The sequence below is a fragment of the Stegostoma tigrinum genome, chromosome 20 (assembly GCF_030684315.1).
Source record: "Stegostoma tigrinum isolate sSteTig4 chromosome 20, sSteTig4.hap1, whole genome shotgun sequence".
Classification (NCBI taxonomy): domain Eukaryota; kingdom Metazoa; phylum Chordata; class Chondrichthyes; order Orectolobiformes; family Stegostomatidae; genus Stegostoma; species Stegostoma tigrinum.
In genome coordinates this window covers 5,877,780-5,904,955 of record NC_081373.1, presented here as the reverse complement: position 1 = coordinate 5,904,955, position 27,176 = coordinate 5,877,780, and the positions used below count along the sequence as shown (strand labels likewise).

The 27,176-nt window shown below is 43.0% G+C and overlaps 1 protein-coding gene across 1 annotated transcript in view; it reads left to right on the top strand.

Annotated features, from left to right (window-relative positions):
- Positions 1-27,176, top strand: part of cfap58 (cilia and flagella associated protein 58) — a 219,804-nt gene that overhangs the window by 4,542 nt on the left and 188,086 nt on the right. The window contains exon 2 of the mRNA XM_048551167.2: positions 13,087-13,368. Within this exon, the coding sequence (XP_048407124.1) occupies positions 13,087-13,368 (282 nt within the window). The remainder of the gene's footprint in view (positions 1-13,086; positions 13,369-27,176) is intronic.

Genomic DNA, 27,176 nt, shown 5'->3' with positions numbered 1-27,176 from the left:
TACCTAGAATACAAAATAACAATGTGTGGAGCTGGATGAACACAGCAGGCCAAGCAGCATCTCAAGAGCACAAAAGCTGCCGCTTCGGGCCTAGACCCTTCATCCTTGAATACCTAGAATACATGTCCTCTTATCCACCTTCCTGCAAAAATGCCATCCCCTATTCCCAATTCCTTTGCCTCCGCTGCATCTGCTCCCAGGATGAGGCATTCCACTCCCGTATATCTCAGATGTCCTTGTTTTTCAAGGACCACAACTTCCCCTCCTCAGTGGTCGAGAATGCCCTTGACCGTGTCTCCCGCATTTCCTGCAACTCATCCCTGACACCCTCTCCCCGCCATACTAAAGAAACCCAAAACACAATCCCCCTTGTCCTCACATACCACCCCACCAACCTCCAGACCCAATGCTTCATCCTCCGACACTTCCGCCATCTGCAATCCAACCCCACCACCAAAGACATTTTTCCCTCCCCACCCTTGTCTGCTTTCATGAAGGATCACTCTCTCTGTGACTCCCTTGTCCGCTCAACACTCCCCTCCACCTCCACCACACCCAGTATTTTTCCCTGCAACCACAAGAAGTGCAACACTTGCCCCTACACCTCCACCCACACCCTCAACCCAAGCCCCTAGAAGACTTTCCACATCATGTAGATGTTCACCTGCACATTTGCCAATGTGGTATACTGCATCCGCTGTGCCTGTTGTGGCCTCCTCTACACTGGGGAAACCAAGCAGAGGCTAGGGGACCACTTTGCAGAACACCTACGCTTGGTTTGCAATAAACAACTGCACTTCCCAGTCGCGAACCATTTCAACTCCTCCTCCCATTCCTCAGATGACATGTCCATCGTGGGCTTCCTGCAGCCCCACAATAATGCCAACCGAAGGTTGCAGGAACAGAGCCACATATTCCACTTGGGAACCTTGCAGCTCAATGGTATCAATGTGGACTTCACAAGCTTCAAAATCTCCTCTCCCCCTACCCCCATCCCAAAACCAGCCCAGCTTGTGCCAGCCTCCCTAACCTGTCCTTCCTTCCACCTATCCCCTCCTCCCACCTCAAGCCCCACCCCCATCTCCTACCTACTAACCTCATCCTGTCCCCTTGATCTGTCTGCCCTCCCTGGACTGACCTATCTCCTCCCTACCTCCCCACCTACACTCGCCTTTGTTGGCTCTATCCCAGCCTCTTTGACCCGTTTGTCTCCTCTCCACCTATCTTCTCCTCCATCCATCTTCGATCCGCCTCCTCCTCTCTCCCTATTTATTTCAGAACCCCCTTCCCCTCCCCTCCCCCATTTCTGAAGAAGGGTCTAGGCCCGAAACATCAGCCTCCCTGCTCCTCTGATGCTGCTTGGCCTGCTGTGTTCATCCAGCTCCACACCTTGTTATCTCAGATTCTCCAGCATCTGCAGTTCCTACTATCTCATGCCTCTGAAGTTTATGGGTTGAAAGTCCCAGTCAGTTAAATTCTTGGCTTACACTCACACAGGAACGCCATGCTGTTAAAAGTTGGCTTTTGACTAAGATATTAAACAAATGGATGCCAGAGATCTTGTGGCAGGAGGAATTGTCCTGCCCAATATTTAACCCTCAATCAATGTCACAAAAACAAGGTCTATCGAGATTGTCACTTTGCTGTTTGAGTGTTTGTTAGTGCACAACTTGGCTGCTACATTCAATAATTATTTTGGGACTTCCCAAGGTTGTGAAAGAATGTATGTCAATGCATGTCTTTCTTTGCTCTGTTCAGTTTTTGAGTTGGGGTTGTGTTGTAAAATTGCCTGATGTTATTCTTTATATTTTGCTCAGACACTTTCTCCATAACCATCGAATCTGGGCAGAAATGCGCACAGGTTAAGAGTACACATACTTGCAGAGCTACACTCTGCTCAACTCAGACTTCTGAATCAGGTTGACAACAGCTAAATTTACAGAGGTTGAAGTGTTTATCATCAAGGCTACTTATCTTTATGGAGTTATCTACGCACTGGTTATTCAGCACAAAGCTCAAGCACATTCCTGCAGATTGTCTGATTTGACCAGCCTAATTGACCAGTGTCACTTAGAATCAAGTGGCAATACTTTAATCATTCTCATACTGATTATTTGATCTCTCACAATTTGTTTGACAGCTTTTCAAAGGCCTCACCAATGATTCAGTGTTTTCTCTTTGGTCATTGGTAGTGTTTTATAATTATTCAATTTACCTTGCTCAGATGCTGCAATATCATGTTCCTCCCAATTTTAAATTCCCACAATTGGAATTACATGAGCTGTAAGTTTTCACATGTAGCTCCAATATCCTAATCCTTATCTTTGTGTTGTTGATTCTCGAAGGTCAAAATCCAACAATATCCTGATGAATGCAGAGATGTTGTTGTTCTGTACATAAATTCTCTGTGTGTAGTAAAAGATGTGCATCTCATTTCAGTTTTGTTTGGAGATTATGCAGTGCTGGATATGGGTAAGCAATCGCTTAGTGGAGTTATTGCTGGACTGTTAATTAGAGACCTTGGTAATGTTCTGGGGACCTGGGTTTGAATCCGTCATCGTCTTGGAATGTAGATTAAATAAAAGTCTGGGAATTGAGAGTCTAATGATGACCTTGAATTCATTGTTGGGGAAAAGCCTATCTGGTTCACTAACGTCCTTTAGGGAAAAAAAAATCCTTTTATTCTTTCAGGGAATGAGGGCGTCGCTGACCAGGCAGCATTTATTACCCATCCCTAATTGCCCTGAGTTCAGAGCCAACCACATTGCTTAGTCATATGTAGGCAAGACCAGGTAAGGATGGCCTTCCCTGCAGGACATTAGTGAACGAAAAATGGGTTTTTCCCACAAACAGCAACAGGCTCATGTTCATTAGGTTCTTAATTCCAGATATGTTATTGAATTCAAATTCCTCTATCTGCCATGGCAGGATACGAACCTGGGTTCCCGGAACATTATCTGGGTCTTGGGATTAACGGTCCAGTAATAATACCACGAGGCCATTGCCACCCCTGAATTTACTCAACTTTACCTGGTCTGGCCTACATGTGACTCCAGACCTGCAACATTGTAGTTGATTCTTTACTGCCCTCTGGCATTAGGGATGGATCATAAATGCCAACAGCCTTGTCCTATGAATGAAAAAATATCTTTACTATTTTGTTCACCTGAAAATTTAATTTTTATGGTTTTTAACTTTTTTTAGATTTTGCCTTTTCTCTTACTTTATGCAGTTTAAAATTAAATCTTTGCTTATTTCTCTTCCTCAATGTTCATCCTCATTAACATTTAGTTCTTTGCGCTCCTTGTAGCACACCACTGGTCACAGGTTTCCAGTCCTAAAAACAACCTCCTTCTGTCTCCTACCTTTAAATCAGTTTGTATCCAAATAGCTATTCTCCCTGGATTCCGTGTGATCTAACCTTGCTAACCAGTCTCAGGCAAATCAGAGCAGGACCTAGACACTTAAGGGTAAGGTCCCGGAGAATGTTGCCAAACAAAAAGACCTTGGGGTTAATCTCTGATGAAGGGTCTAGGCCTGAAACGTCAGCTTTTGTGCTCCTGAGATGCTGCTTGGCCTGCTGTGTTCATACAGCTCCACACTTTGTTATCTTAAACAGACCTTGGGGTGCAGGTTCATCATTCCTTGAAGGTGGAGTCACGGTAGACAGTGTAGTGAAGAAGGAGTTTGGTACACTTGCTGTTATTGGTCAGTGCATTGAGTATTGGAGTTGAGATGTCTTGTTGTGTCTGTACAGGATATTGATTAGGCCTCCTTTGGAACACACTGTTGAATTCTGGTCTCCCTGCTCTAGGAAGAATGTTGTTAAACTTGAAAGGGTTCTGAAAAGATTTACAAGGATGTTGCTGGTGTTGGAGGGTTTGGGTTAGAAGGAGAAGCTGAATAGGCTGGGGCTATTTCCTCTGGAGCATTGGAGGCTGAGAGGTAACCTTATAAATGTTTATAAAATCATGAAGAGCATTGATAGTGTGAATACCCAAAGTCTTTTGCTCAGGGTGGGTTTCAAAACTAGAGGGCGTAAGTATAAGGTGAGAGGGGCAAGATTTAAAAAGAAACTAAGGAGCAACTTTTTCACACAGAGGATGGTTCATGTATAGAATGAGCTGCCAGAGGTTATGGTAGAGGTTGATACAATTACAACATTTTAAGAGGCATCTGGATGAGTACATGAATAAGAAGAGCTCAGAGGAATATGGGCCAAAAGCTGGCAAATGGGACTAGATTAATTTAGGATATCTGGCCAGCAGAGACAAGTTGGACTGAAGGATCTGTTTCCGTGCTGTAATTCTGTATGACTCTATGATTGGTCTCTAACCAGTCTCAGAGAACTACAGTAACAAAGTGTGGAGCTGGATGAACACAGCAGGCCAAGCAGCATCTCAGGAGCACAAAAGCTGACGTTTCGGGCCTAGACCCTTCATCAGAGAGACTGCTCTCTGATGAAGGGTCTAGGCCCGAAACGTCAGCTTTTGTGCTCCTAAGATGCTGCTTGGCCTGCTGTGTTCATCCAGCTCCACACTTTGTTATCTTGGATTCTACAGCATCTGCAGTTCCCATTATCACTCAGAGAACTACAGTCTCCAGTCTGTTTTTTTTTTCTGGGCTATCAAGGGGTGAATGCTAAAGTTTGATCTGGTTGGAAACAGGATGCTAGTGCTCAGCTTTCTGACATGACATAGGGGAGTTACCACTTCAGCAGGAGATTAAGGTTCTTTTGATCGATGTTTTTGAATCACCCTGTTCAGAGAGATGTTATTCCACATCTCTGGAGAAGGTGTGACTTGAACCTAGGCCACCTAGTTCAGAGGCAAGTGTACTACCTCTACATTGTAAGAACCCCCAAGTTTCTGTTAATAGTCTGAACAAAAGCAGAAGTTTACACTAAGTTGACAATTGTGTTGAAAGTGACAATTAGCAACATAATTGTATGCTGGAAGAGGCTGGAGAGGTTAAATGATCTGCACCTATTGTTTCATTCCAATCTTCTTTGGCGTAATATTCTAACTGTGTTTGAGTCTGGTGAAGGAATAATTGTTTTACCAACTTCACTGTTTTTTTCCCCACTTGTAGCTGGTATTTGTCCAGTTTATCTGTAGAATGATTGGGCTCATTGGGTTACATGCTTAACAGTTGTAAAATAAGTTATTTCAATATTACTCTTCATTTTATAGAATCATAGAATCCCAACAAATCCACACCGACTTTCAGGGCATCCCACCTAGACTGCGAAGAACGTCACAATGACATAAATGGTGTTCTTGTGCATCACAACGGCACTTGCATGTGATCCTATTGTGATGCCACGTAGTTTTTCTAAATCTTGAAGTAAAATCAAGTTTTCCAAATACTGGTTTATGAATGAGCCACTTACAATTTATTTGCAATATCTAGTGAACAAGCTCCCTTGAACATTGAGTTGATAAATGCATTGTCCACTGTGGGTATTGTGTCATTGAGAGCAGGGAAGAAAGCGCTACCATTCTCAGCAGAACTTGGGTATGCAACAACTGCTGTTGGAGATAGTGAGAACTGCCGATGCTGGAGTCGTAGATAACACAGTGTGGAGCTGGAGGAACACAGCAGGCCAGGCAGCATCCTGCTCCTCTGATGCTGCCTGGCTCACTGTGTTTCTGCAGTTCCACACTATTTACAACTGCTGTTACAGTGTTGGATTATCAGTGCCTGCATGTTCATTTTCTTTTTTATATTGCAAAATTGTTTTTTTTTCTGCCAGCAAATCACCTGTATTATAGAACATAGAACATAGAACAGTACAGCACAGAACAGGCCCTTCAGCCCACAATGTTGTGCCGACCATTGATCCTCATGTATGCACCCTCAAATTTCTGTGACCATATACATGTCCAGCAGTCTCTTAAATGACCCCAATGACCTTGCTTCCACAACTGCTGCTGGCAACGCATTCCATGCTCTCACAACTCTCTGCGTAAAGAACCTGCCTCTGACATCCCCTCTATACTTTCCACCAACCAGCTTAAAACTATGACCCCTCGTGCTAGCCATTTCTGCCCTGGGAAATAGTCTCTGGCTATCAACTCTATCTATGCCTCTCATTATCTTGTATACCTCAATTAGGTCCCCTCTCCTCCTCCTTTTCTCCAATGAAAAGAGACCGAGCTCAGTCAACCTCTCTTCATAAGATAAGCCCTCCAGTCCCGGCAGCATCCTGGTAAACCTCCTCTGAACCCTCTCCAAAGCATCCACATCCTTCCTATAATAGGGCGCCCAGAACTGGACGCAGTATTCCAAGTGCGGTCTAACCAAAGTTTTATAGAGCTGCAACAAGATCTCACGACTCTTAAACTCAATCCCCCTGTTAATGAAAGCCAAAACACCATATGCTTTCTTAACAACCCTGTCCACTTGGGTGGCCATTTTAAGGGATCTATGTATCTGCACACCAAGATCCCTCTGTTCCTCCACGCTGCCAAGAATCCTATCCTTAATCCTGTACTCAGCTTTCAAATTCGACCTTCCAAAATGCATCACCTCGCATTTATCCAGGTTGAACTCCATCTGCCACCTCTCAGCCCATCTCTGCATCCTGTCAATGTCCCGCTGCAGCCTACAACAGCCCTCTACACTGTCAACGACACCTCCGACCTTTGTGTCGTCTGCAAACTTGCTGACCCATCCTTCAATTCCCTCGTCCAAGTCATTAATAAAAATTACAAACAGTAGAGGCCCAAGGACAGAGCCCTGTGGAACTCCACTCACCACTGACTTCCAGGCAGAATATTTTCCTTCTACTACCACTCGCTGTCTTCTGTTGGCCAGCCAATTCTGTATCCAAGCAGCTAAGTTCCCCTGTATCCCATTCCTCCTGACCTTCTGAATGAGCCTACCATGGGGAACCTTATCAAATGCCTTACTGAAGTCCATATACACCACATCCACAGCTCGACCCTCATCAACTTTTCTAGTCACTTTTAGCATGGCCAATCCACCATGCCTGCTCATCTTTGGGCAGTGGGAGGAAACTGGAGCACCCGAAGGAAACCCACGCAGACACGGGGAGAATGTGCAAACTCCACACAGACAGTCACCCAAGGCTGGAGTTGAACCCAGGTCCCTGGCGCTGTGAGGCTGCAGTACTAACCACTGAGCCGCCGTGCCACCCCAATTGGATAGAGAAAGAATTGTCATAGAGCCCAACATGGCATTTGTCCGCGTAACTGCTCACCATACCTGCTGGTTAATTGTTTTGTGTTCCTTATACAAATAGGATTTAAGAATCACAGGATTTTACAGTATGGAAGGAAGTCATTGTGAATGTACCCGCTCTGAAAAGGAGCTACCCAACTAGTTCCATATTCCAGCCTACTTCCAATACCCACTAAATTTATCACTTTCAAATATGTACATTTCAGCTCACTTTTGTAACCTCTTATGGAAACTATCTCCACAACTCTCCCAGGCAGTGCATACCAAATCCTAACAACTCTCTGAGTACATAAGTTCCTTCTCATTTCACTTCTAGTTCTTGTGCTGACAATCTTGAAATTATGACTCTCGTTATTGACATACCAACTAGTGGAAACAGAATATCTTTCTTTACCCTGTCGAAATTGAACACCTCAATCAGGTCACCTCTTAAAGCTTGAAATTAGACTCACCTTCCAAAGGGAACTGAAAGACTTCTGTGCGCTCTGTTTTACAGAGACATAGCTTAACCTTTATGCACTACCACTAAATCAGCTGTATTTCCAATGAGTTATCAATTTACATGAAAAGCCTGTCAGGAGCAGTGCAATAACATCAAAGTTGAGCAAACCCAGCATTGCGAACATCAAATCAAAAACTTGGTACTTGTTGGCCAGTTGTGATGGCCATAGTTAATTACCCTGATAAAACAGGTTGTATGCCTTGTGGAAGATGAGTGACAACTTGGCCAAAGTGCAGGATGGAACAATAAACTGGAATAAACCCTTCAGCTGAAAGAGGGGAAAAGTCAGAAAACCAAACATTCCCCTGGGGGATATATGCCTTCATAAAAAGTGATCATTATATTCCTTTTAAGCATTTCTGTAAATCAGTTTTAAGACAATTATTGTCCTCTTCCAATAAATAGGGAACATGCTACCTCCTAGTTTTTTCAAAATTATATATAAATTGATTTATTTTTATTGTTACCAAGGCTAATTTTGTTACAAAAAGTCTTCAAATATTTTCACATCGAATCTGTGCTTTGTGAAAATACAATATTACAATATAATAAACACCAAAATCCTGCCATGTTCTGTGAGTATGAATTGCATTGCCACTAATTTCAACCACTTGTTAACCATGAAGTTTTCGCTATGTGGTGATAAAATGTTAGAACAATTACTGTTATGGATAATTTTAAATCACATTCTGCTAACTTTCTATTTTGAGCTATTGAGTTGCATCAAGCAGGAATGAAAGACAGTACTCACCAAGCTTGTCCACCCAGTTGGTTAAAAAGGGCTGTCAATCTTCAACACTTTTTTTGGAACATATTTTGCTTAAACCCTCATGATGACATGGTTGTTCTTTGTTGCTTGTAAATTTGACCATTCCAATGCTGTCCTGGAGAGGGTCCCATTCTCCCCCAGTGTAAATACATCTAAAGTTCTCTTCTCATAGCCTAACTTCTGCCAAGTCCCATTCACCTATCACCCCAGTGCCCATTAACCTACATTGGTTCCCAGACCAGTAAGTTCTCAATTTTAAAACTTCCGTTCTTGCTTTTAAAGCCTTTTTTGATCTTGCCACCAGCCTTACAACTCTTCAAGATCTCTGTCCTTCCACAATTCAGGCCTCTTTCATATAATCTATTATAGGATTGTGGGAGATATAGCAGTTTGGATTGGAAATTGGCTTGCTGAAAGAAGACAGAGGGTGGTGGTTGATGAGAAATGTTCATCCTGGAGACCAGTTACTAGTGGTGTACCGCAAGGGTCGGTGTTGGGTCCACTGCTGTTTGTCATTTTTATAAATGACCCGGATGAGGGCGTAGAAGGATGGGTTAGTAAATTTGCAGACGACACTAAGGTCGGTGGAGTTGTGAATAGTGACGAACGATGTTGTAGGTTGCAGAGAGACATAGATAAGCTGCAGAGCTGGGCTGAGAGTTGGCAAATGGAGTTTAATGCGGACAAGTGTGAGGTGATGCACTTTGGTAGGAGTAACCGGAATGCAAAGTGCTGGGCTAATGGTAAGATTCTTGGTAGTGTAGATGAGCAGAGAGATCTTGGTGTCCATGTACACAGATCCTTGAAAGTTGCCACCCAGGTTGACAGGGCTGTTAAGAAGACATACAGTGTTTTAGCTTTCAATAATAGAGGGATCGAGTTCCGGAACCAAGAGGTCATGCTGCAGCTGTACAAAACTCTGGTGCGGCCGCACTTGGAGCATTGCATACAGTTCTGGTCACAGCATGGTGACGGTGAGCACGAGTGGGTGTAGATCTAAATTGAAGGGTGAAAGTTATAGGACAGATGTCAGAGGTAGTTTCTTTACTCAGAGAGTAGTAAGGGAATGGAACGCTTTGCCTGCAACAGTAGTAGATTCGCCAACTTTAGGTACATTTAAGTCGTCATTGGACAAGCATATGGACGTACATGGAATAGTGTAAATTAGATGGGCTTCAGATCGGTATGACAGGTCGGCACAACATCGAGGGCTGAAGGGCCTGTACTGTGCTGTAATGTTCTATGTTCTATGTACTAAGTTCATCTTTCCTATCAACCAGATTTCTTGCTGTGTCTTACCAGACTCACCTTACCAATGACCTATTTCACTCTCATTGCATTCTTCCTATCCTATTCTGTCCTTGTCTTACCATGTGCTGTTCCTGGAACCACTTTAACCCACTCAGAAAGTATCTACTGAAAGACCAATATCCTTATCCCTGTGCCATCTTTAAAAGTCCATTGTACATGTGGACGAATGCTGTCAGTTTGGAGCTGCCCTGCACGGCTCCTGACATTTGCCCTGGATGTGGCAGACAGAGGGAAATTGGTGTCTGCTTCACAGACAGAGACTGGGAGAACATGCTGAATGGGCTGGTGTAAAACCAGGATGTCCTCATCCCTCAGGACCAGACATGAAGACCACGACACCAAACCATGTCAGCCTGGTCTGAGAATTTCACTCATGGCAGTGCAGTTACAGCTGTCTGAGGAGGAAAACACAACACTGTATGAAAAAGATCAATGATCTTCTCCACTCCATCAGCATAAATACCAACATCTTCCCTTTGATAACTCACACTCACTCTATCTCTGCTATTGCACCCACCTCCCATCAAGGCTCATGCACTTCCACTCACTTTATTGCTTCCAAAATCTTCCCTCAGTCACTGTCATCCACTCCAACACCTGACACCTCTAACCCTGCACGCTCTATATGCCATCCACTCACTAGCTCAGGACGCTTCCCCAAAACTAAAAACTTTTCCACCCACTTTCACCTCCTGTAATAGCCGCCTTCCTCTTATTCCAGGAGGAAAACAGCCCCCAGTAGGGCAGAAGACTCAAGATGGATGGCTGGCTGCCTGACATTTAGTTCTTTACCCCTTAGGTGGAGAACGTCCTGATTCTGAATGTGCTAAATACCTGCCTGACCATGCCCAAGTTGCTGGACTGGTATTAGATACTGCCCTTGACTTACTGTCCTGCTGAGCAAGATTTATCTCCCTTAACTGACACCCACACCAAGCTTCCTGGCTTTGTGTCTGTGCTACATGGCAAAGCAAGACAGAAGTAACAGGAGCCTGGTATCTCTGGCTGAGAGGGTAAAACAAGGCAGGGATGCTGTGAGCTACTGCAGGCTCAAAGTGAATGAGCACGAACAAAGTAAACATAGGGCCCAGAGATAAAGCAAAGAACTGCAGATGCTGGAGATCTGAAGCAATAACAGAAATTGCAGAAACAGAAAGAGACTTTGAATCTTGTGGAAGTCCTTTGGTGAGAATGGTGAGCTGAACTCTCCACGTACCCACACTGACACTTGACTTTTAACTTGTTCGGTGCATTTGGTAAGTTGCAAAGCTGAATATTCATGAGGTCAGTTGTGAGTTGTGTGTTTAACAGGCAGTTATTCTATAAACTGGCAACTTGCTGCTGTCTCAATTGAAACTTGCCTCACAACTCAGTAAATGCATAAAAGATACAATGAGGTGCTCCTGATGTTGGAATGGGTCATGTTTCACTTCTTGCCTGATTCGGTCCCCAGTCTTGCCATAGCCCACACTGGTCAGGCTGTCAGAAGATTTCTCCCTATTTTCCTCTTCCTCTGGAAGTGCTGCCCAATATTTCCAGCATTTTCTGATTTTACATCTAAGATCCTCTTTTGTGTGTTTGTGTCAAATTGTATTTATAGATTCATAGAGCCATACAGCATGGAAACAGACCCTTTAGTCCAACTTGTCCATGCTGACCAAGTTTCCCAAAGTAAATTAGTTCATTAAGGTTTTTGCAAAGATCTGTAGCTCAGGTTGTGGGTGAGATTGTTGACTTGCTCGCCGAGCTGGCTTGTTCTCGCTCAGACGTTTCATCACCATGCTAGGTGACATCATTAGTGAAGCCTCCAATGAAGCGATGTGATTCCACTCCGCTTGGAAGCAAGTTGGACACAACTTCCAGTGAACTATGTATCCAAGCTCCTAGGTCACTCTGTTCAACAACAGTCCTGTGCCACTATCATTGACTGTGTATGTCCTTTTCTTGATAATAAAGTGTGAAACTGGATGAACACAGCAGGCCAAGCAGCATCTCAGGAGCGCAAAAGCTGACTTTTCGGGCCTAGAGCCTTCATCAGTTCTTCATTATCTTGGATTCTCCAGCATCTGCAGTTCCCATGATCTCATGTCCCTTTCTTGTTCATCTTACCAAAGTGCAACACCTTTTGTTTATCCATATTAAACTCCATCTGCCACTCCATGGCCAATTGGCCCAATTGATCAAGACCCCTTTGTAATCTTAGACAATCTTCTTCACTGTCCACTATATCACCAATTTTCGTGTCATCCATGAACTTACAAACCATGCTTCCTCTTTTCTCATCCAAATCCTTTTGAATAAATGACAAACAGTGGACATAGCACTTATTCGTGCAGAACACCCTGATCAGTTTCCTTCAGTTTGAAAAACAACCCTCCATCATCGCCCTCTGTCTCCTACTGTTAAGCCAATTTTGTATCCAATTGGCAAGCCCTTTCTGAATCCTATGTGATCTAACTTTACTAACCAGTCCACCATGCAGAACCTTGTCAAAGTCTTTACTAATGTTGATGTAGACAATGTCTACCGCTTTGTCTTCATCTATCTTCTTAGTTACATCCTCAAGAAACTCAATCAAGTTTGTGAGACATGATTTCCCACACACAAAACCATACTGACAATCCCAAATTAGCCCTTGCCTCTCCAAATGCATGTAAATCCTTTCTTTCAGAATCCCCTCCAACAACCTACTATCGACTCACTGGTCAATAGTTTCCAGGCTTCTCCTTGCAGCCTTTCTTAAATAAGGGCACAACATCAGTCACTGTTCAGTCTTCTGGAACCTCACCCATGGCTGTAGATGACACAACAATGCTTCTGAGTGTGTTTTTGACTTTTTTACATCATTGATGATGATGATATATCAATGTAAGTTGTTGTTGGCATAAGTGACGGTGTGAGAACAGTCCATGCCATTAATCCTTCATTTACTAGTGCCAAAGAAAAGTGAATTAGGAAAAGGGAGATGAGCATATATTTTAAAATTTGTTTACTCAATACCTGCAATCAAAAGTAAAACAAAGCAATATTTTTTGATGGCGTTAATAAGTTGGCTTATTTGTAATGTTGATCTAGAGGTTATTAATATATTGTACAATGGAACGATTTTCCTGTGAGTATTCAATTTCTGAAGCAAACTTTTGAAACAGAGATTATAAATGCATTCCAAGAGACACTTACATTTGCTGCTGACTGGATAAGTGGTTAAAATGGCAGATCACTTCTCGACCCTTTTTAATGCACGTGTGTACCTGTGATTAATTTAACCCTCCTCTTTTCACCTCATTATCTTTTGCAGGATAAGCCAGATAAAGGCATCATGGAGGAACATGCCTTTGAGGCACTTGAACGGGACTTTGAAGAAGTTCTTTCTGAACTTATGGGAGAAAAGGGACTTGACAAGTTTCGCATTGAGTATGAAAAGCTGCATCGCGCCCTCAAAAAATCCCATGAAAATGAGATACGCCTGATGGCAAAATGCAAGGACCTCAATGCCGAGATTGTTGCAAATTCAACAAAGGTGACAACTGCCCTGAAGCTCTCGCAAGATGACCAGTCAACTATAGATTCCCTAAAGCAGGTGAGGTTTGTGACACTTCTATTTGTTTGGACTGCACTGATTTGCTTGTGAAATGGTCTCCAGTGTTTCCCAGTAAACACGTCTCCAAATTTGGATAGGGATTGACAGGTGCACAAACAAACCCATAAGCAGCTCAGTTACATTATGTTTCAAAGGTGATGTCTCAGTGGGCTAACCGAGTACTCAAAGCATGTGGAATTTAAATTACGAATTTATCATCATTATTCCTGCTGGTTCCACCTAATGTACGCTAATGTTACCATCGCCCTACCAGATCACAGGGCTGCTCTCATTAGAGAAGGATGATTGCTGATGGCTTAACCTGACGGTTACCACATCTCAGCATGCCGGAAGGAGTGTCTTTCATGGTAACTTCAGCTGGTGTGGGAATTGAACCCACACTGTTGGCATCATTCTGCATTGCAAACCAGTCCACTGAGTGTACACTATTGTTCAATGTTTAACCATGTGACTATTTGCTTGCGTACTCCAAAGTAATTCATTCATTTCAGAGTAGGTGATGACGTAGTGGGTATTATCTGGATAAATAATCCAGAGCCCTAGGTAATGTTCTGGGAACCCCATCAGGTCAAATGATAGAATTTAAACTTTTAAAAAATATAAATCTGGAATTAAGTTTCTAAAGACGACTCTTATGTCATTGTCAGGATGTGTCACTAATGTGCTTTTGGGAAGGAAAACTGCCATCCTTATCCAGTCTTGCCTACATGTAACTCCAGTCCACGGCAATGTGGTTGACACTTAACTGGTGCGCTTAATGCAATGAGCAATAAATGCTGACCTACCTGGTGATATCCATGTCTTGTGAAAGAATTTAAAAGAAAGTGGAGAAGGAGATATCTAGAAAGCTTAAATTTGGATTGCATTGTTTTTATGTGAATAAATAATGATGAGCAGGCAAAGCGGTAACTAAAGAGGAAAGCTTGTGATTAGTAAGGAAGAACATCATTTTCTCAGAGATAATGGGAACATCATTTTCTCATTTTGTTCATCCATGTACTTTGTTTCTATTATGGCATTGTCTTTAGAAGCATAGTTATTGATGGAAATGAACCTCTGCAAATATTTCCATGGGGTTGAGGTCTATTTGAACTGGATTTTTCAAATAGCTGACCTGGTTGGTTGAGGCTTTGTCAAATTCTGGCTCCTTAATTTCTCCCAGTTTGCCAATATCTCTCACTTTGTATTTTCCACATTGTTGAAATGTGTCACAAACATGAAATCCACCACTAGAAACCTGAAGCTAATGAGCAAATCACTCTTGCCCACGGATCCACTATTGTAGCTTATGACTTAAATCTGCCTGGAACAGCAGCAGCCTTTACCAGCATTTCCTTACTTGGTGTGCAAAATATTTTTAATATTTCCAGTCAATATCGATAGTTCTCTATCTTTTCATGGTATGGAAACAGACCCTTTGGTCTAACTCATCCATGCTGACCAAGTTTCCCAAACTAAACTAGTTCAGTTTGCCTGTGCTTGGCCCATAATCCTCTAAACCTCTCCTATTCATAAGCCTGTCCAAATGCCTTTTAAATGTTATAGTTGTAACTGCATCTACCACTTCCTCTGGCAGTTCATTCCATATACGACCCATCTTCTGTGTGAAAACGTTACTCCTCAGGTCCCTTTTAAATCTTTTCTCCTTTCACCTTGAAATTATGCCGTCTAGTTTTGAATCCCCCCCCCCGCCCACCCTATCCTAGGGAACAGACCTTTGCTGTTCACCTTATCCATACTCCTCAGGATTTTATAAACCTCCATAAAGTCACTCCTTAAATGAAAAGACAAGAAGTTCCCATCAAGTGCTTTGAACTTGACTCATCCAGATGGGGTGTGTACTCCATGTACACGATCAAAAGATCTCTCTTCCCTAATTACGCATTCTCCATGGAAAGGTTCAAAATGATAAAAATCTAATTAAAAAAAAATAGGTAAAAATCCCAAACTTGAGTTACAAAAATGCAGAGCTCGTCTTTGGCTTCCCTGGAAATGAAGTAAACTCTAGAAAACTCACGCTCAAGAAAGCACAGCAATGCCTGTATTTCCTCAGAAGGCTAAGGAAATTCAGCATGTTCTACAACATCACTTGACAATTTTTATAGAATCACCATAGAAAGCAGTCTATTTGGGTGCATCACAGCTTGGTATGGCAACTCCTCTGCCCAAGACCGCAAAAAATCCAGAGAGTTGTGAATGCAGCCCAGTTCATCATGAAAGCCAGCATTTCTTCCACTGACTCCATCTATACTTTTCACTGCCTTGGGAAAGCATCCAACAAAATCAAAAAACCCTCCCACCCTGGTTCTACTCTCTTCCACCCTCTTCCATTGGGCACAAGATAGAAAAGTTTGAAAACACGTACCAACGGATTTAAGAACAGCTTCTTCCATTCTATTTCATCGGGCTTTATGAATGGACCTTTCACATATTAGATTTGATCTTTCTCTGCACTTTCTGTGCAGCTGTAACACTATATTCTGAATTCTGTTCTGTTACCCTGGTGTACTTATGAAAGTTATGATTTGTCTGGTTAGCTTGTAAAAGAATACTTTTCACTGTACGTGTGACACTAATAAATCAAATCGTCTTCTTTTTTCTGTGTTCAACGTGTCCTCTAGTTGCAGTTGACTTCAGAAACCCATATACATAGCACACGCTCACACATATTTTAGTAGCTTTCCCAGGCCAGTGACTCTCTGAAAAAATCAATGCTTCCTCGCATCTGACAAAATTACTGTGTAGTTTATACTCATGTCTGTTGGGTCACCCATCACTTCAGAAAATCTATCCACCAGAGTGAGATTATTAGCTCCATCATTTTAACATCTTGAACTGTATGTATTGACATGAATATCATGATCCCAACTGACTGCAATACTGGACAATTCAGATACCAAAAATGGCTTAATGGATGCTTTTTTTAGTTTAGTTAATGTGCAGTCAGTTAGTGAAATAAGTCATTTGCGGATGCAAGATGGCACAGTGGCTTAGTGGTCAGCACTGCTGCCTCACAGCGCCAGGGACCTGGGCTCAATCCCACCCTCGGGTGACTGTGTGGAGTTTGCACATTTCCTCTGCATGGGTTTCCTCTGGGCATTCTGGTGTCCTCCCACAATCCAAAGATGCATGATAAATTGCCTACAGTGTCTAGGATGTGTAGATTAGGTGAATTAGCCATAGGAAATGCAGGGTTGCAGGGATAGGGTAGGGGAGGGTGGGTCTGGGTTGGATGCTGTTCAGAGAGCCAGAGTGGACTTGTTGGGCTGAATGGCCTGTTTCCACACAGCAGGGATTCTTTGACCTTTAACAGCAGAGCTGAAGTTTATTACACAAATGATGAAAACAAATAAAGAATCAGTTATGAAGATATAGAACACAGTTAGAACGATCTTAAAATTTGCACCATAGCATAGTTTCATCCTGTTTCCCAACATTATTGTTATAGAGATTCAACTTCAGAGAAACTGCCACTTTATATCAAATCTGTAAGTCTGACTTAGGGAGTCAAAATAAAAACTGCAGATGCTGGAATCCAAGTAGTCAAACAAGAGGGTTCTAGAAGGGTAATACCCAAAATATTGACTGCTCCTTTCTCCCACAAGCTGCCTGGCTTGCTGTGTTCTTCCAGCCTCCTGTTTGTCTACCTGTATGTCTGACTTGACTGATTCCTTCTAGTTCCCTTACTGTGAACTGTGAAGTCTTCATACATGAATATTCATAAAGAAGCATGCTTAGACTTTCTCAGCATTTAATTAGATGTAGATTTCTAACCAAGCATGCCTGGTTTTGAAGTATCACAAACTATTCGTTTACACTGAGTTGACTGTGCTTTCCCTGAACTGTCCTTTTCTCCCTTTGTCCTTCAAGAAGAGAAACTATACTTGCTTTTGACCCCAGTAAGGTTTCCTCTGGACTTTCTGAAAGCTTTAAGTCTCTGGTTTTTCTGGATTAAGATGAATCCCTGAACCAAGAACGAACTTAAAAAAAATCCATCTGTCATAACCAACACACAGTAAAAGCAATTTTCCATTAACACTCTGGGGTGGTGTGGACTTGTTGGGCCGAAGGGCCTGTTTCCACACTGCAGGGAATCTAATCCAATCTAATCTAATCCAACCTCTGACGCAGCTTGGAAAAATTGTCTGACCTTTCTTTTTAACCCTTGACAAAAGTAACCACCATGTTCCAGTATTTAAAACTCTAAAATGATATAAAAAATATCACAGATAGTAGGAGCTGCCGATGATGGAGAATGTGAGATAACAAGGTGCAGAGCTGGATGAACACAGCAGGCCAAGCGGCATCAGAGGAGCAGGAAAGCTGATGTTTTGGGTCTAAACCCTTCAGAAAAAAAATGTTCCTCTGATGCTGCTTGGCCTGCTGTGTTCATCCAGCTCCACAGGTTGTTATGAAAAATGTCGGATATCTTTCATCACGTGAATGAAATTACATTTGTTTGAAATAAAAGTACGAGAGGAACGGAGAAGATTTGGCGGTATCATTGGAAGAGGAGTTGCCCATTCAGTACCTTGTGCCTGTTCCACCATTCAATGAGATTATATTGATCTGTGGCCTCATTCCAAATAGCTGTCTTAAGCCCATATCCCCTAATACTTTTGCTGAACAATAATTTATCTATCTCGGATTTAAGTTTAACAATTCTTCCAGCATCCACTGCCATGGACGCAAAGTGTGTAGAAGTGCTTCCTAACAGCTCTCCTGAACAGTCTGGCCCCAATTTTCAGACTATGCCCTTAGTTCTAGAATTCCCAACCTGTGGAAGTAGTTTATCTCTATCTACCCTGTCCTTTCCTGTTAATATCTTAAAGGCTTTGATCAGATCACCCCTCAACCTTCTAAATTTTAGAGAAAACATGCCTAGTTTGTACAATCTCTGCTCATAACCTAATCCCTGAAATCCAGGTGTCATGCTTGTAAACATATGTTGTGCTCCCCCCAAGAACGATATTTCTTTCCTAAGCTGTGATGTCCAGATTTGCTCAGAGTACTCCAAGTGGGGCCTAACCACGGTTTTGTATAACTGCAACATACCTTCTGCATCCTTGTACTTCTGCCCTTTTGAGCATTCCATTAACTTTCTTGATAGTTTTCTGTAACTATTCATGACATTTTAACAATAACTGCACCTGAATTCCCAAGCCTCTTTGTACATTTTATGGATCAGATTAAACCTTCTCAAAATGCCTTAACAAGATAGCCTAGAGCCCAGAATTTTCTTATTTTTGAGGAGAAGTGGAAGGCATTGTGCTTCAAACACACCTCAATTAATCAGGCAACCAGTCTTGAATCAAAACATGTTTTATTCTTACACATAGTTGAAATTCAACAAAAGAAAGAAGAATTGGAATAACTTAACTCTATTTGAAAACTTAACAGACAAATAGGTTATTTTACTACTCAACAGCAACCACTCCAGTATAGTAACATCCCACAAGCAAACCCTTGGCGAAGAACAAAGAGACCTTGCTATGTAGATTCATAGTTCCTTGAAAGTGGAATCACAGATGGGCAGGCAGGACAGTGAAGAAAGCGTTTAGTATGCTTGCCTTTATTGGTCAGTGCATTGAGTACAGGAGTTGGGAGGTCATATCGCAGCTGTACAGAATATTGGTTGGGCCACTTTTAGAAAGCTGCATTTAATTCTGGTCTCCATGCTATAAGAAAAATGTTGTGAAACTTGAAAGGGTTCAGAAAAGATTTACAAGCATGTTGCCAGGGTTGGAAGGTTTGAGATATATGGAGAGGCTGAATAGGTTGGGGCCAAATTCCCTGGAGCATTGGAGGCTGAGAGATGACCTTATAGAAGTTTATAAAATCATGAGGGGCATGGATACGGTGAATAATCAAGGTATTTTCCCCAAGGTGGGGGAGTCCAAAATGAGACGGCATAGGTGTAAGTTGAGAGGGGAAAGATTTAAAAGAGACCTGAGGGGTAATTTTTTCACACAGAAGGTAGAACATGCATGAAATGAACTGCCGGAGGAAGTGGTGGAGGCTGGTACAATTTCAGCATTTGAAAGGCATCTGGATAGGTGCATGAATAGGAAGAGTCTAGAGGGATATGGGCCAAATGCTGGCAAATGGGACTAGAAAAAGTTGGAGGGTCTAGGCCCGAAACGTCAGCCTCTGTGCTCCTGAGAATGCTGCTTGGCCTGCTGTGTTCATCCAGCTACACACTTTGTTATCCTAGATTAAGTTGGGATGTCTGTTTGGCGTGAACGAATTGGATTGAAGGGTCTGTTTCTGTGCTGAACATCTCTATGACTCTATAAATTCAGTAAAATAGTCTATGTTACATGCAATTCTAACAGTAGGAAGAGAACCCAAGCTTTTAGCTGTAACAGAGAGAGGAATAATAGCTTCCACATCCAGCTTCAGGACTCCACCAACTACTGAAGGTTAAACTAAAAATCCTGGTTCTGTGGCAGTTTGACCCCAGCCCTTTTTGCTTCTTTTAACAGCCAAAGCTAGGAACATTGCTGGGCTCAGAGCATATGGTCAGCTCCAACTTTATAACATTTATTTTCAAAATATTTCACAACATGACAGAACAAATCCTTCCTAAAGGCTCATGTCGTGAAAGACATCTACTGTATTTGACTTGGTGCCATTTAATAAGTTCCCTAATCTATCCTTTTTCAGTTCATAATGGATAACCACCTATTACACAGTAGTTGCATTCTTGTGTGACCTAATGCTATAGAAAATTGCCGTAGAAAATCGCACTGTAGTGAAATCGTTATAGAAAATTGCTGTACTGTAGAGAAGAAAGTTTACATTATCCAAACAGTGACTGCTGTTCATCAATCGCATTGCAGCCACTTTGAGTTAATGAAACACATGTTAGAGCAGAAATACCTGTGTATTGAACTCCATTTGCCAGTTTTGCCTATTCACTTTGACTATCAATATGTCTTTGCAATTTATTGCTATCAGCTACACTGTCTACAATGCCTAACTTTCTGTCCTCAGAAAATTTGGATACCTGACTTTCTACGCCATTATTCATTGTTAATGAAAAATGTAAATAATTAAGGTCCTAACAGAGATCCTGTGGACACCAGTAGTTACGTCGTAGTCTCACCTGCTGACAGAGAAAAACAGAGTTAATGTTTTGAGTCGAATGTAAATTTTTTACAGCACTGATGGAAAATAGTAATGGGCTTTGTGCCATCAAAAGTTAGAGGAGAGAGAAGGTCTGATATAAGGTAGAGGGTGGGAGGGGTTAAATGACCTTGATGTCACGAAACAAAAGGCAAAGGGAATGTAGAAAGAAACAAACATTTGTCCATTCAGAGATAACAAGGTGTAGAGCTGGATGAACACAGCAAGCTAAGCAGCATCGGAGGAGCAGGAAAGCTGACCTTTTGGATCTGGACCTTCTTCAGAAGTGGGGGAGGAGAAGGGGATTCTGAAATAAATAGGGAGAGAGGGGAAGGCAGATGGAAGATGGATAAAGGAGCAGATAGGTGGAGAGGAGACTGATAGGTCAAAGAGGCAGGGATGGAGCCAGTAAAGGTGAGTGTAATTGGGGAGTCAGGGTCAGGATAGGTCAGTCCAGGGAAGACAGACAGGTCAAGGAGGTGGGTTCAGGCTGGTAGGTGGGGGTGGGAAGAGTGGATAGGTGGGAGGAAGGATGAACAGGTTAGGGAGACGGGGATGAGCTGATAATGGGAACTGCAGATGCTGTAGAATCCAAGATAACAAAGTGTGGAGCTGGATGAACACAGCAGGCCAAGCAACATCTCAGGAGCACAAAAGCTGACGTTTCGGGCCTAGACACTTCATCAGAGAGGGGGATGGGGAGAGGGAACTGTAATAAATAGGGAGAGGGGGGAGGCAGACCGAAGATGGAGAGAAGAGAAGATAGGTGGAGAGGACAGTAGAGGTGGGGCGGTAGGGAGGGGATAGGTCAGTCCAGGGAAGACGGACAGGTCAAGGAGGCAGGATGAGGTGGTAGGTAGGAAATGGAGATGCGGCTTGAGGTGGGAGGAAGGGATGGGTGAGAGGAAGAACAGGTTAGGGAAGCGGAGACAGGCTGAGCTGGTTTTGGGATGCAGTGGGGGAGGGGTTGAGCTGGGTTGGTTTTGTGATACAGTGGGAAGAGGGGATGAGCTGGGCTGGTTTTGGGATGTGGTTGGGGGACGGGAGATTTTGAAGCTTGTGAAGTCCTTTGACCTCATCCAGCTCTACACCTTGTTATCTCAGATTCTCCAACATTGGCGGTTCCCACTATCTCTGAATCATTTGTCCATTCAGCCTGACTGTGAATGCCAGAATAATGAACAGCTCCACCAAAAGCCGATGAAATGGGTTTTTGTCAGATGTGGTGAGGGAATGGGAACACAGTATGATGATCACTGATGTACAATGGGATCCGTTATTGTTTGTCGGTGTATTGTGAAGGTATAGATAATGAGAGCCAAACTGGCACATGAAAGAACAAAACAGAGCCAAAAAAGAGGAGCAGACTTCATGGCCTGAAATTGCTGAACGCAATATTCAGTCTGGAAGGCTGCAGAATGACTAATCAGAAAATGAGGTTCTATTCCTCAAGCTTGCATTGGGCTTCATTGTAACATTGCAGGAGATTGCTGACAGGAATGACCATGAGAGCAAGGATTAAAATGGCAAGCGACTGGAAACTCAGGGTCATACTTAGAAACTGAAAGAAGGTGTTCTACCAGTCTGCATTTACTCTGTCCAATGTAGAGGAGACTGCATGGTGAGGAATGAATATATAAAAATTTACATGTGAATCAATCCATAACCTGGAATGACTTTTTAATGTCTCAGCCAGTGAAGAAAGAAACGATAAAAGAGTAGACAACATGCATCCTGCAATTGCATGAGAAGGGGGGCTGAAACGTTGGGTGAATGAGGAGTGGACAAGGGTTTCACCAAGTCAATAGCAAATAGTCCCATATTATTGTGCCTGTTTTGATTATGAAGATTATTAAGTTTTGACGTTATCCTATTTCCCCTTTTGTCAACATTCTCCAGGGTCTCAGTTTCTTCTGCCCTACTTTTGAGAGCTAAAACCCGATGTCATAGTTAAAAAGAAAAGATATAGTATAAATTAAGCATAGAATTCTTAGTTTTGTATTATACAGTGCAGGGAATAAACCATAATGCTTTACTTGTTTTCTTATCACCATACAATACTGTTTATGATCTTGAATGGTTTATCTGCTATGTCCTACAGATCCTTCTTATATTTCAGAATCCTTCTTCTCTGAAAAGTGAACATTATTTCCCAAATGCATTTCTGCACATGAAGGACATAGGCCCATTCTCTCAACTTAGATTATTTCATTAATGTATTTGATTTGTGATCCTTCAATACAACTTCTCCTGTGAATATTTTTGTTTATCAGCAAATATAACATTGTTTCAAATTTTTTTCACAAACGTAAGAAAATGTTGAGGAGACAAAAACTATGAGATGCATTCAGCTCGTTCATCTAGTCCTACAACTCATTCAATGAACATCCGATTGCATTTTGAACTCCACTAGATTATGTGAAACTTTCATTTCTCATTGGATTTTTAAAAATCAACAAGATGCTTTAATATAAACTTTAGTGAATTTTCTTGTATGTTCTCTCGCCTATGAACCTTGAGGTAATATTGTGGATTCACCTACTCTACATCATTGAATTTTTATAGGCCTCAGTGAGATTTTCAGTTGCCCTTAAAACATAAGAACATAAGAACTAGGAGCAGAAGTAGATAATTCAAACCCTAAAGCTTGCTCTGCCATTTGACACATTCATAGCTGATCTCATCTCAACCTCAACCCCACCTTCCTGCCTGCTCCCCAGTACCCTTCCACAGAGTACTGAATAAAAATGTCTATCAATTGGGTTGTTTTTTGGGATAACAAGATGTGGAGCTGGACGAACAGAGCAGGTCAGGTAGCATCAGAGGAGCAGGAAAAGCTGACAGTTTGGGTCTGGACCTTTCTTCAGAAATGGGGCAGGAGAAGGGGGCTCTGAAATAAATAGAGAGAGTGGGGGAGGCAATGATAGAAGTTGGATAGAGGAGCAGATAGGTGGAGAGAAGATGGACAGGTCAAGGAGGCGGGGATGAAGCCAGTAAAGGTGAGTGTAGGTAGAGAGTTGGGATAGGGGTTGGCCAGTGAAGTGAGAGGAGCAGATAGGTGGGAGGGAAGACAGACAGGTCAAGGCGGGGATGAGGCAAGTAGTGGTGAGGTGAGTGTAGGTGGGAACTGGGGGTGGGGGTTGGCCAGTGAAGTGGGAGGAGCAGATAGGTGGGAGAGAAGACGGACATGTCAAGGAGTTGGGGTTGAGAGAGAGGGCTGGTTTTGGGATGTGGTCGGGGGAGGGGAGACTTTGAAGCTTGTAAAGTCCACATTGAGACCATTGGGTTGTAGGGTTCCCAGGCGGAATATGAGTGCTGTTCCTCCAGTTTTCTGGTGGCATCGTTGTGGCACTGGAGGAGGCCCAGGATGGACATGTCATCCAAGGAGTGAGAAGGGGAGTCGAAGTGGTTTGCGACTGGGAGGAGCAGTTGTTTGTCATGGACTGTGTGTAGGTGCTCTACAAAGTGGTCTCCAAACCTCCGCTTGTTTTCCCTGTTGTAGAGGAGGCCACATCTGGAACAGCGGATGCTGTATTCCACATTAGCAGATGTGCAGGTGAACATCTGTTTAATGTAGAAGGTATTCTTGGGGCCTGGGATGGGGGTGAGGGGGGAGGTGTAAGGGCAGGTGTAGCACCTCCTGCAGTTGCAGGGAAAGGTGCCAGGGTTGGTGGGGCTAGTGGGGAGTGTGGAGCAGATGAGAGAGTCGCAGAGAGAGTGGTCCTTCTGGAAGGCAGATAAGGATGGGGAGGGAAATATATCCTTGGCAGTGGGGTCAGATTGCAGGTGGCAGAAATGGCAGAGAATGATGCATTGAATCCGGAGGTTATCTCAGAATCTCCAGCATTGGCAGTTCCTACAATTCTTTTAAGGGTAGACTGAGTTGTGCTTGCAACGTCTCCAGATAACTTGTGTACACTTACACTGTGTAGCTTTGCCTTTGTGCCCTGACATTCTGTTTTCTTTGTAATTGTGTCTGAATGTTTTTAAGATTGAAAAATAATAGTCTTCTATCGCTGGAGAATTCTGTATCATTATGATAAATCACAAAATGCAAATATAGAACTAAAGTTCAAAATGTGCATCATTCTTTCTTTGCTGTGCCATGAGACCATTCTCTCCTGCTGTGACAACGGAAACATTTCTTACATAACTTGCAGGGGGAGTTAAGCTTGTTGAAGTGAAGAGGAAGAAACTGTAACCAGCCAGCATTTTGACCTTGTGCTTAATATCATTGTTGATTTTATTGTACCAGGTGACGAGAATACCTCAACCTGGTTAGTGCGTTGCTTGCTCCTTATTTATTTATGACTGTGACTGGTGACTTTCACTGCAGAGCAATTTTTAAATATCTGAATGTGATCTTCATGAAAATCTTAGAAGAGCTATAAATAATTAGATTAGATTCCCTACAGTGTAGAAACAGGCCCTTCAGCCCAACAAATCCACACTGCCCTTTGGAGTGTCTCACCCAGACCCATTCCCCTGTAACCCACACACCCCTGAACACTACACGCAATTTAGCATGGCCAATTCACCGAGCCTGCACATCTTTGGACTGTGGAAGGAAACCAGAGTACCCAGAGGAAACCCATACAGATACGGCGAGAATGTGCAAACTCTGCACAGACAGTTGCCCGAGGCTGGAATCGAACCTGTGTCCTTACTGCTGTGAGGGCGCATGTTTCAGGAAGATATGGTCATCATTGAGTTCAAATATCACAAGATGTATAAATTTTCTGCTGCAAACTGTCATTTCAACGAAACCTGTTGTAGATAGCTGACGACTTTGTTGCAAATATCTCTTCTGTTGAAGCCTGTTATCTCATTTGCATGGGCTGCCACCTGTAATACATTTTATATTTCCCTTGTTGTATGCAAGCCTGAGTAGGTTGAGGATTTTTTTTCATCTTCGAGATGTTGGTGCTGTTGGCAACTGTGGAATTTATTCTTCATCCTGAGCTGACCTGAATGCACAAGTGGGTTACAAGCTTGACCACTTCAGAGGGCCACTAAGAGCCATCTGTTGTTATTGTGGGACTTGAGTCACATGTAGGCCAGTTTGAACAAGGACAGCAGGGTTCCCTCCCTAATCAGTTGGGTTTTTATGACCTCATGTATAAGGCTATAACAGCTTTTTATTTCTAGATATTGTGAAGAGTAAACCATGCTGTGGTGAGTCATAGTCTTAGAGTCATACAGCAAGGAATCAGACACTTGGGTCCAACTTGTCTGTGCCAACCAGATGTCCTAAACTGAAGTAGTCCCGTTTGCCACATTCATGCCATATTCCTTCAAACCCTTTCTCTTCATGCACCCATCCTAGTGCCTTTTAAATGCTATAATTGCACCCATCTTTGCCAATTCCTCTGGCAGCTGATTCAATACAGGCAGCACCCTTTGTGTGAGAATGTTGCCCCTCAGGTCCCTTTTACATCTTTCCCCTCTCACCTTAAACCTATGCCCCTCTAGTTTTGGGCACCCCTACACTGGGACAAAAAGACTTTGTCTCCCATCTTCGGGCCTGTTTTAGCGTATTGTGCCCATAGGTGCTCGCGAGTTTTGAGAAGATTTGTAGCTCTGGTTGAGGTTCTGGATGTGAGTTTGCTCGCTGAGCTGGAAGGTTAGTTTTCAGACGTTTCGTCACCATTCTAGGTAACATCATCAGTGAGCCTCCCATGAGCCTTCTGCAGGAAAACAACACATACGGACCAAATACTGAACTACAGGAGCAACCATCCCAACACCCACAAACGAAGCTGCATTAGAACATTATTCCAACGAGCCACCACACACTGCAGCACAGAGGAACTACGAAGAGGCAGTAATGCAGAGACTCGAACAAACAGCTCTGCCAATCATCCAACCCAAACTTTGGGTCCGCTATGTGGATGACACCTTTGTCATCACTAAACAAAACAAATTAGAGGAAACATTCAAGACCATCAATAATACCCTTACTGGCATAACATTCACAAAAGAGGAGGAAAACAAGAACAACCTGCCATTCCTAGATGTCACAGTAGAGCGAACAGCCAATGGGGAACTTCAAACCAGCGTCTACAGGAAAACAACACAGACGGACCAAATACTGAACTACAGGAGCAACCATCCCAACACCCACAAACGAAGCTGCATTAGAACATTATTCCAACAAGCCACCACACACTGCAGCACAGAGGAACTACGCAGAGCAGAAGAAAATCACCTATACAGCGTATTCAAAAAGAATGGGTACCCAATGAACACAATCCGACGATTTCTCAGCAACAAACCCAAACAAACAGACAAAACGGGCCCAGAAACCATAACCACTCTCCTCTACATCAAAGACATTTCCGAAATGACTGCCAGGCTACCCGGACCTCTTGGCATCAGGGTAGCCCGCAAACCCACCAACACACTAAAACAGCAGCTAATGAACTTAAAAGACCCTATACAGACAACAAGCAAAACGAACGTCATCTACAAAATACCTTGCAAGAACTGTGACAAACACTACATTAGACAAACTGGCAGAAAGCTAGCCACCAGGATACATGAACATCAACCAGCCACAAAACGACATGACCCACTATCACTCGTATCCTTACATACAGATGAGGAAGGACACCACTTTGATTGGGACAACACATCCATCCTAGGACAAGCCAAACAGA